Source organism: Salvelinus namaycush, unplaced genomic scaffold (genome assembly GCF_016432855.1).
Source record: "Salvelinus namaycush isolate Seneca unplaced genomic scaffold, SaNama_1.0 Scaffold138, whole genome shotgun sequence".
NCBI classification, from domain to species: domain Eukaryota; kingdom Metazoa; phylum Chordata; class Actinopteri; order Salmoniformes; family Salmonidae; genus Salvelinus; species Salvelinus namaycush.
In genome coordinates this window covers 337,860-349,217 of record NW_024058097.1, presented here as the reverse complement: position 1 = coordinate 349,217, position 11,358 = coordinate 337,860, and the positions used below count along the sequence as shown (strand labels likewise).

General features: G+C 45.3%; 1 protein-coding gene across 1 annotated transcript in view; it reads right to left on the bottom strand.

Annotated features, from left to right (window-relative positions):
* Window positions 1-1,982: 1,982 nt before the first annotated feature.
* The window catches only part of rcor2 (REST corepressor 2), a 28,459-nt gene continuing 19,083 nt past the window's right edge, over window positions 1,983-11,358 (bottom strand). Inside the window, exons 10-14 of the mRNA XM_038982969.1 lie at window positions 7,138-7,238; window positions 6,949-7,026; window positions 4,057-4,114; window positions 3,677-3,897; window positions 1,983-3,595 (exon numbers count right to left, since the gene is read on the bottom strand). Of these exons, the coding sequence (XP_038838897.1) occupies window positions 3,221-3,595; window positions 3,677-3,897; window positions 4,057-4,114; window positions 6,949-7,026; window positions 7,138-7,238 (833 nt within the window). The 3' untranslated portion in view covers window positions 1,983-3,220. The remainder of the gene's footprint in view (window positions 3,596-3,676; window positions 3,898-4,056; window positions 4,115-6,948; window positions 7,027-7,137; window positions 7,239-11,358) is intronic.

Below are 11,358 nucleotides of genomic sequence, written 5' to 3'. Positions count from 1 at the left end.
GTTACACTCGAGTTCTAAAGAGAACAGAGCGGACTGACTTGATGCTGGAAATAAACTAACTCAACGCTGGAACGGTTCTCCTGGGTTCTACTGTTCTCTGACCCAAATGGACTCCCCGGAACCTGAACTGTAGAACACACCACAGGCCTTTGGTGGAAGGACAGTCTTTCTGCCCGTTTGATGTGAGGGGAGACAGTCAAGACACTGCTCTGTTTTAAGTCTCTCTCACACACACCAAACTGGACCCTTAATGACTGCTGTCTGTTTTGAATCCAAACACACCAGGCCCCCCCCCCCCCCCCCCACTCTTTTTATTTTTTCATCAGGGGTGAAATCATCCCCCTTTCGTCCAATCACAGGCCCAATAGACTTGATTCACCATTGGACGACAACACTTTATTTTCCTCATTCTGGTTGTTGGTTTAAGGTCAAAGGTTTTACACTGGAAAAAGGGGAATTTCCTTTCTTTAATAGAAGACAAATGGAAAAATGTAGTTCTTCTTGTTGCTGTTCTATTATGACAAAGAAACGTGTTAATGATCGATGGGGTTGTATCACGCGTCTGTACAGAGAGAGAACACAGCAGCCATCTTTCTACTCCCCCTTCCTGCCCCCAAGGAGTAGTATGTTCAGCCTTTTATCAACCAGTATTTCATTTTAAAATTCTATCTATTCAGATCTCTGAACAAATTAATTTAGAACTTCTTGTTTGGGTTAAAGAATGCCTCACCTGAGCTCTCCCACCTTGTGTATCCCTTCACCCCCACAGGACCCACCTTAGCTGGGCATCTACCTGACTGGTGTCAACAGGGTGATGAAGACTACTGATTGTTTTCTGTGGGATGGTTGGGTTTTATAACGTAAACTTGTTGCCGCTGCCTTTTTTGTAGGATCAGGCCAAACGTTGTGTCACTGTGCCCGCCTTGTGACTGACTGTATTCTTGTCATCAGCGGCATTGATTCTATTTTAGCAGGAGCCCTCTCCCTCCTTTCTCTGCCAGTGGAAAAGAGTGAGGGAGGGAAGAGGGGTTTGCGAGTAATCTCTAGCCAAATGATAGCGTCCTGCTTGGGGGACGGTGTACCTGAGCAAAACGCCTCAGTTCTTTTGTTTAAAAAGTCATTCTATTTGTTCTGTTAAATCATTGTTTTAAGGTGCTGGGAAAATGTAGTCTTCTTTACTTATTGCTATATTTCAGTGTTGATTTATTTTGTTTTACATTTTTTTTTTGCTGTAATTTGAGTCAGACATTTTAACCAGTATTTGGTTGGTTTGGGAGAGATGGGGGAGTTGACTCCAAATGTATTTGTTTTTTGTGCAAAGAAATTATGAAAAGTAATAAAAAGCTGGTTGCAGTTATAGGCCAGCGACAAAAGTGTGTATTTAACAAATGTAATTCAGTGGAAACAATATGGTTGTAATTTTGTTTTATTCCAAAAGAACATATCCTGAAAAGAATAACAAGCAAATCCAGTCTCAAACTTCGTGAACATTACCTGCTGAAGGCTGTTCTGCTAAACACAGTCAAGTCATTTGTAGTAGGCCACAAAGTATTTGAATCTACAAATGGCACCCTAACTCCTTATGCTGGTCAAAAGTAGTGCACTATGTAGGGATTAGGGTGCCATTCTGGTCAAAAGTAGTGCACCATGTAGGGAATTGGGTGCCAGACGTATCACGAAAGATCTGCGTTATAGCTCGATTTGAATTTTTTTTTTAAACGCAACGCTGCATATTCAGAAATGACTTTTTGGTTTGTTGTTTTTTTTCCCTCCACCAATTGGTAGTTACAGTCTTGTCTCATCGCTGCAACTCCCGTACGGACTCGGGAGAGGCGAAGGTCGAGAGCCATGCGTCCTCCGAAACACAACCCAACCAAGCCGCACCAATGTGTCGGAGGAAACACCGTACACCTGGCGACCGTGTCAGCGTGCACTGCGCCCGGCCCGCCAGTGCGCGATGAGACAAGGATATCCCTGCCGGCCAAACCCTCCCTAACCCGGACGACGCTGGGCCAATTGTGTGCCGCCCGCGACAGAGCCAGGACTTGAACCAGGATCTCTAGTGGCACAGCTAGCACTGCCTTGCGACACTCGGGAGGCCTCAGAAATGACTTTGTAATGCAGATCTTCCCTCCATACGGCTTGAATCCAGCCCTACGAGTAGTTCAGCTTCACACTTTGTTCTCAGACACCTGTGAATTGCACAGTATGTACAGTACTATCCCTTACATAGCACACAACTGTAACCAGCGCTAAATAGAGCTGCCATTTGAGACTCAGTATTTTTTTGTGCTTTTAATCAAAAACAGGTCTCTGTTCCATATAGCATGCTACTTAGAATGGAGAAATGCATGGGCCTTGGATTACATATTACATCCTATTCCCTTTTATAGTGCGCCACATTGGACTGGGATCTATAGGGATTTGGTCAAAATGGGCTCCGATCCAAAGTAGTGCACCACATTGGACCGGGATCTATAGGGATTTGGTCAAAATGGGCTCCGATCCAAAGTAGTGCACTATATAGGAATGTCTACCTACTTAGAGATCACCTAACAAAAGAATGCTGCAGTCATAAGACCAACAATACGTGGATTTGGTAGAAGAGGGATGTCTTCCTGATTCCCCTGTGGAATCATTAGTTCAGCACCTTGTAGTGTGGAAGTGGAACCTGGGTGTGTTTTGCCAGAGTTCGTTCTGTTGTTGCCATGGAGACTGTGTGTGGGGTTCTGTTGTCATGGCATCCATCACCACAATCCAGTGTATTTTTTTCCTTGAGGGTTTTGGTATTCTGAAAGTTCTGTTCTTTGGGGAGGAGGGATGGGTGAAATACAGGGTCACCGTTGCCAACCAGTCACATCTGTGCTGGCTGCTACGGAGACAGCCGTGAGGCATGTGTGGGCATGTCCTTCTATTTTCTGCTGAGAAGAGGGGGGGGGCGGGAACAGAAGGATGGATGACCCAAGCCTCAGATGGAAGTATGGTTATTCACAGGTTGTGTCGTTGGTTAAGAGTGTGAGTCAGAACGGAGTGATACAGAGAGGACTTAACGAGAGGCTTCTGAACATAACAGACTGGCGAGGCTTTGAATTCAACTACTGCATTCTGATGTCTATTGTTCCACCATAATGGATAAACACTCCACTAGCAGCACAATCTACCCGTCTGAGTATACAAGAGCCCCCCCCCCCCTAAATATACAAGAGTCCCCTCCTTTCTGTCAGTGAGAGTTGGTTTGCTCTACTTTGAGCCCTACCAGTGAGGGAGGCTGACCAGCGCCAGAGCAAGCAGGAGGAGAGGAGCGGAGGTTGTTTCCTAGTTCCCTACGGTGACTAGAGCTCCCCTGTTGGCCCGGAGTCGCAACTGCAGGACGGATCAACGGGGGAGGGGGATGATTGTGGGGGGTTCGGGTCTGGAGGGGTCGGGTCTGGAGCGGAGGGGGCTGCCGGAGGAGGCTGGGGGGGGCAGAGGGGGGAGCCGGGCGCAGTAAGGGGGGAGGCTGGGAGAGGGAAGGAGGAGGGGTGTGGTTGTTGGATGAGGGGGGAGAGGGGGAGTTGGCGTCACCGCCGGGGGGAGTAACGTCTTCTAGCTTTATCTGGAAGGAGAGAAGGGAGGAGTTAGATCAGCACCAGACTTGTCAAACTTTTACCAAAACAAACCCTAACCCCCTCCTCACCTCTTCCTCCTCCTCTGCTCCTCCCCTCTCTTCGTTCCTACTACGACTCCCACAAGGCCCCTGTGTGGAGGCTACGTCTTGTTCCGCCTGCCACTCCTTGACGACCTCGTCCAGATTGAATCGCCGTCGGTAACTAACGAAGAAGGAGCTCACCTGGGCCAGAGTTTTGTTGCCGATTACCTCGGCAACCACCGCAAAGTCCTTGCCATAGCGACGGATAGCTGAGGAGAAGAGGGTGTTTAAAGAGAAAGATACGTTTCAGATCACAACATTGAAATCATCAAACTGTGTTTCTTCTGTGAGTTATATTTGCCAGAATACAAGAATTTCCTGTGTTAAAGAAAATGATTGAGTTGTATTTTGGGGGTGTGTTAACTCACCCTGCACAGCCAGCAGCTGTTCCTCAGTGGACCAACGAGAGTTCATCTTGTGAGCTGGCTGGAGAGAGAGGAGGAAGAGTTAGTTTATTTATAACCGTTTTCATTATGACCTAAACAACCAGGTGAGAGGAGTTCCTAACTAATCCATTATGACCTAAACAACCAGGTGAGTGGAGTTCCTAACTAATCCATTATGACCTAGACAACCAGGTGAGTGGAGTTCCTAACTAATCCATTATGACCTAGACAACCAGGTGAGGTGAGTTCCTAACTAATCCATTATGACCTAGACAACCAGGTGAGGTGAGTCCCTAACTAATCCATTATGACCTAGACAACCAGGTGAGGAGTTCCTAACTAATCCATTATGACCTAGACAACCAGGTGAGGAGTTCCTAACTAATCCATTATGACCTAGACAACCAGGTGAGTTCCTAACTAATCCATTATGACCTAGACAACCAGGTGAGAGGAGTTCCTAACTAATCCGTGACCTTTTAACCTCTCTAGGGTATGTGGGACGGTAGCGTCCCACCTCGTCAACAGCCAGTGAAACTGCAGGGTGCCAAATTCAAAACAACAGAAATCCCATAATTTAAATTCCTCAAACATTCAAGTATTTTAAAGCTACACTTGTTGTAAATCCAGCCAAAGTGTCCGATTTCAAAAAGGTTTTACGACGAAAGCACACCAAACGATTATGTTAGGTATGAGCACAGAAAAAGACAGCCATTTTGCCAGCCAAAGAGAGCAGTAACAAAAAGCAGAAAGAGATAAAATTAATCACTAACCTTTGATGGTCTTCATCAGATGACACTCATAGGACTTCATGTTACACAATACATGTATTTTTTGTTCGGTAAAGTTCATATTTATATCCAAAAATCTGAGTTTAGGCAAGACGCTACTGTCTCAGGCAAAAAGCCTGAGAAAATGCAGAGCGCCATATTCAAATTAATTACTATAAAATCAAACTTTCATTAAATCACACATGAAAGATACCAAATTAAAGCTACACTGGTTGTGAATCCAGCCAACATGTCAGAATTCAAATAGGCTTTTCGGTGAAAGCATACGATGCTATTATCTGAGTATAGCAACTTTGTAAACAAAGAGAGATACGCATATTTCAACCCTGCAGGCGCGACAGAAAACGCAGAAATAAAAAATATAATTCATGCCTTACCTTTGACGAGCTTCTGTTGTTGGCACTCCAATATGTCCCATAAACATCACAAATGGTCCTTTTGTTCGATTAATTCCGTCGATAAATGTCCATTTATTTGGCGCGTTTGATCCAGAAAAACACAGGTTCCAACTTGCTCAAACGTGACGACAAAATATCTCAAAGGTTACCTGTAAACTTTGCCAAAAAACTTCAAAACACTTTTGTAATACAACTTTAGGTATTTTTTAAAGTAAATAATCGATAAAATTGAAGATGGGATGATCTGTGTTCAATACAGGATTAAAACCAAATGTAGCATGCCTTCTGGTCATGCGCTTCAATCAAACAGGACACCTAGAGTGACTCGACTTCAAGATGGCCGTATTTCTTCATTACACAAAGGAATAACTTCAACCAATTTCTCAGGACTGTTGACATCCAGTGGAAGCCGTAGGAACTGCAAGCAATTCGCTTAGAAATCTGGTTTCCCATTGAAAAGAGTGACCTCAACAACAACAAAAATATGAATGGTTTGTCAACGGGGTTTCGCCTGCTAAATAAGTTATGTTATACTCACAGACATGATTAAAACAGTTTTAGAAACTTCAGAGTGTTTTCTATCCAAATCTACTAATAATATGCATATCTTATCTTCTGGGGATGAGTAGCTAGCAGTTGAATTTGGGTATGCTTTTCATCCAAACGTGAAAATGCTGCCCCCTACCCTAGAGAAGTTAACTGATGAGGGTGTAGATCAGGGGGTGTCAAACTCATTTCCCCCCGCGGGCTGCATTCTGTCTTCAACGAGGTCCGGAGAGCCGTACTAAAAATGTGTTTTATTTCCTTGCCGTCAATTTTACAAAAATAGTCCAATATCCATTGATTTGATGCCCACTGACTGTCAAGTGATTATTAGAGCTGGACAGTCAAGAAAATGTTGGAATGTAGGCCCATTATATACAGTCAAAAGTTTTGACTTTTCCAGTCACCTGGAAATGCATTCCAGGTAACTAACTACCTCATGAAGCTGGTTGAAAGAATGCCAAGAGTGTGCAAAGGCTGACTACTTTGACGAATCTAAAATCTATTTTGATTTGTTTAACACTTTTTTGGTTACTACATGATTCCATATGTGTTATTTCACAGTTTTGATGTCTTGACTGTTATTTTACAATATAGAAAATAGTAAAAATAATGACAAACCCTTAGTTGTGTCCAAACTTTTGACTGGTAATATATATATATAAATAAATATTTTATCCCCTTTTTCGACAACTGAAGCCAGCCGCGCTAATATGTCGGCGGAAACACCGTTCAACTGAAGTCAGCTTGCAGGCGCCCAGCCCACCACAAGGAGTCGCTAGAGTGCGATAAGCTAAGGAAAGCCACCCGGCCAAACCTTCCCCTAACCCGGACGACAACACTGGGACAATTGTGCGCTGACCTATGGGACTCCCGGTCACGGTCGTCTGTGACACAATCTGAGATCCCATTATCATTTCTATACAGTTTCGATTTGGTTAAAAAAAATTAAAAAGGTTTTATATTTTTTACTCTAATCACCCGCGGGCCAGATTGGACCCACCCACGTGCCGTATGTTTGACACCACTAGTATAGATGAAGGAACTTTAGCCTATTGAGACACACCCCTGGTGTAGAGAAGACCTACTTGGGTATCTCCGGAAGACAGGGAAGAGGAAGTTAAATAAGGAAATGTATGTACCCCTGTAGGACGCAGGTTGTCGATGCCCTCGTCTAGACAGTGTTTCATACTACTGTTGTTCTGCTTAATACTCTGGACCTGAGACACACAGAGAGAGACAGACGGAGAGAGAGAGAATCTATTACTCTATAAGTGATGTGTGTGTGTGTGTGTGTGTATATGGTCTGTGTGTGTGGTCTGTGTGTATACCCGTCTCTTGAGTGACACCAGGTGTGTGTCTAGCTGTCTGCCAGAGCCATGGTGGTGATTGGCTGACACAGCCATGATGTCCTTGGGGTTCAGATGCATGCCTTTACAGAGGAGAGAGAGGAGTGTGTTAATACACAGAGAGAGAGAGGAGTGTGTTAATACACAGAGAGAGAGAGGAGTGTGTTAATACACAGAGAGAGAGAGGAGTGTGTTAATACACAGAGAGAGAGAGGAGTGTGTTAATACACAGAGAGAGAGAGGAGTGTGTTAATACACATAGAGAGAGAGGAGTGTGTTAATACACACACACACAGACAGAGAGAGAGAGGGAACATAACTTATATGTATTACACTCCGTCACGATTTTATTGGCAACTGCAAGGAGATATTTTATTATACTGATTAACAACATTTGCATAGAAGATTCGATCTCTTCTTTTATAAAAGTGTGCACAGTCTCTAAGTAATGAGGTCGTGCATGAGGCAGAATATGGAATGTAGTGGAAACCAGACGGGAGGTGAGAGAGACGAAGAAGGGAATTCGTTTTTGGTGGTGAGGGAGACTAAGTGAATTAACAACAGTTTTTTTTTTTTTTTACAGACAATCAGCTTTGAAATCATCTTGTTTGCCTATTATCACAAACAAAGTACTAGGGAAGTGAATTGATGTGAATTACAAAGCCACATTGAGTTGGCAAGGGAACAACTATGTATTTATTTTTTTTGATCGGTGGCTCTCAAGAGGTCAAGACTCTTGAGGATTTAAAGACTCATACTTCGAGCAGTTTCAAGAATTGTCTTCAGGAAAGGGTTGCGACCTACATTTATGAGCACAAGGATCTCACTCGAGAAAGCTGCAGATGTTTGTGATGACACATAAAATGACCTTCACATAAAATGACCTTCACATAAAATGCACCCCGTAGTTATTATCCCTATGCAAAAAGCAATTCAGAGAAGTCACCTCCTTACTAAGAGGTTTCAGTCCAATTCTACAGTGCCCTAAGATAAAGATCGGCAGAAAAAAGAAAAAAAAATCGTATCCACTCTCCAGCTCATTAGGTCTCTGGTTGAGACTGGGAACACTCCAGCCCATTAGGTCTCTGGTTGAGACTGGGAACACTCCAGCCCATTAGGTCTCTGGTTGGGACTGGGAACACTTCAGCCCATTAGGTCTCTGATGGGGACTGGGAACACTCCAGCCCATTAGGTCTCTGATGGGGACTGGGAACACTCCAGCCCATTAGGTCTCTGGTTGGGACTGGGAACACTCCAGCCCATTAGGTCTCTGGTTGGGACTGGGAACACTCCAGCCCATTAGGTCTCTGGTTGGGACTGGGAACACTCCAGCCCATTAGGTCTCTGGTTGGGACTGGGAACACTCCAGCCCATTAGGTCTCTGGTTGGGACTGGGAACACTCCAGCCCATTAGGTCTCTGATGGGGACTGGGAACACTCCAGCCCATTAGGTCTCTGATGGGGACTGGGAACACTCTGACTGGGAACACTCCAGCCCATTAGGTCTCTGATGAGGAGTGGTGTATCTCCTAAACAAGACTTTGGATCAGATGTGTATGAAACCTTTGTTTCAGATGGGTTTGTGTGTCTGCAGAGTAGCGATGCTGTTGAGCAGCCGGGGGGGAAGATACTGCGAGACACCGGGGCGGGCCCAGTCCTTCATTTTGGATGGTGTTCTGCCTTTGACGCTTCAGCAACTGGCTACAGTGTGTTAGTACGAGGAGTGGAGATGAGTTGCATGAAGTTAATTTGTATAAATGTGGAACTCGAATCTGATCTTATTTATGGTTCCGTCGTCGTTGTAGTGAGGCCTAGCCTACCGGTAAAGGGGGTCTCATACATTTTTGGAAACGATTTGGCTGGAGGGAAGGTCGTGCCAAATCCTGTCGTTTGTAAGGAACTCAGAGTACTCAGAGTAGAGGAACCTGATGGGTTATCAGAAAAGTACCCTAGAGTGTTTCCACAGTGTGCCGTTACACGTGCTCCGTCTAAGAAAGTTGCCGGGAGCAAGTCTGGCGTTGAGGATGTCAGCGATCCCACCATGGTTGATCTGTCTGAGACGTTTATGGGTGATCATGATTTCGGTGAACCTCCCAAGTTGGGCCTTCCGAGTGGCGCAGCGGTCTAGGGCACTGCATCGCAGTGCTAGAGGCTCACTACAGACCCTTGTTTGATCCCAGGCTGTTTTGCAGCCGGCCGCGACTAGGAGACCCATTAGGCGGCGCACAATTGGCCGGTATGTCCTTGTCCCATCACGCTCTAGCGACTCCTTGTGGCGGGCCGGGTGTATTGCACGCTGACTGCGGTCGCCAGATGTACGGTGTTTCCTCCGACACATCGGTGCTGCTGGCTTCCGGGTTAAGCGAGCAGTGTGTCAAGAAACGGCGCGGCTTGGCGGAGATGCGTTTCTGAAGACGCATGGCTCTCGACCTTCGCCTCTCCTGAGTCCGTTACGGGAGTTGCAGCGATGGGACAAGACTAACTACCAATTGGATATTGCGAAATCGGGGGGGGGGGGGAAACTCCTAAGTTCATCTCCCCTTTGAAAACCACAAAGGTGAGTGATTTTGTAGGACCGCTGAAGGAAGACCGGTTGACACTTTAAGGTCTAGGAAACAGCCGATTGCTGAACAGAGTAATGACGTTTCCCTCTTTTAGTTGAGATACGTCCAGAGGAGTTTGATGAAGTTCGTGTGGGTTACTTTTGACGGAGATGGCGTTCTGATGAGGAGATGGTGTTCTCACACCACTTCCTGGCAAGTGTATTGTGGCCCAGTGTATTTCAAATTGCTGTTCCAGTTACGCTTCGACAAGAGATACCGAGGTTGGGTCATGATGGTAGTATGTCAGGCCATCATGGGGTCAACAAGACGTGTGACCGTATCTTGCATAACTTCTTCTGACCTGGTCTGAAACAGGATGTTGTGGCTCACTGTAAATCCTGTGGCGTTTGCCAACATACGGGTAAACTGAACCAAGCTGTACCGGTTGCACCTTTGCAGCCGATTCCTGCTTTTGACTAACCTTTCAGCAGGGTTCTGGTGGATTGTGATGGTCCTTTGCCCAGAGCGAAGAGCGGGAAGCAGTTTCTCTTAACCCCGGCGGGGTTCTTTTCAACGTTCCTGGCTTCAGCAGGTAGTGCAGGCGGACCAAGGTTTGAGTTTCATGTCAAGGGTCTCGGGTGTAGCACGTTGTCCCTCTGGTGCCTACCGCCCAGAGGCTCTTGGGAGATTATCAGACTTTGAGGTCTATGTTGAGAGCTTACTGCTTTGAGTTGGATGGGTCCCTCTTGTACTGTTTGCAGTGCGGGAGGTTGTGCAGGAATCTCTCGGTTTTAATTCGAACCGGCTCGTATTTGGACATCAAGTCAGCAGAAAAAACCTGGCTGTGTCATGTCAACATGTTGAAACCGTACTTCAACCGCTACGATCGGGTGACGATGTTGTTGGAAACCGGTAGTGATGTTCTGCCTGTGGCCACTAGTGTCATCGTTGACTATAGTCGTCCTCAAGAGCACGAGGAAAGCCCAATACACCCCGTACCGGTTGAGTAACTCAGAGATTCTAGAAAACCTTGATGTCTTTTTGGCACCATTGTCTCACTACTTTTAGAATATCAGGGTTTACGCTCAGATGTGCCAACTCACACAAATGTACTAGAGCACAACATTGGGGCCTTGATCCAACAACATGTCTAATCGACCGAACCCTGAAAAGAGAGAAGCTCCACAATGAGGTGGTAACTTTCCTCACGACAGGAAAGTTACTATGGATGTTGCAGGAGTTTCCCCTTGAAATCAGACATGTCTGTGGTGAGGACAACTTGGTTGCTGATTGTCTTTCAGTCAATAAGTTTGGTGTTTTGTGTTAAGCCAATGGGTAGCTCTCTGGCTCACAATTTATTTTGACTGTACGTTTTGCGTTCTAGAAGCATACGTGAGTTTTTCCCAAAACTTCAGAGTTTTTTTTAAAGCAAACTATGTCCAAAAAACAAAAAAAGGTAAATAAAAAAATATATTTTCCAAACCAAAAACAAAACCCATACACATTTAAAAACTAAATAAAAAAGGTGGCTTTTCTATCTGGCATTTAATTATTGACAGCCAAGACACCATGTTTATATTGGAGACGGCAGTACATTTAAGCTGATTATGTTGTGAGATGGTTGTTTCCTGTTGGTGATGAGCAAACTTGTCCAACAAAA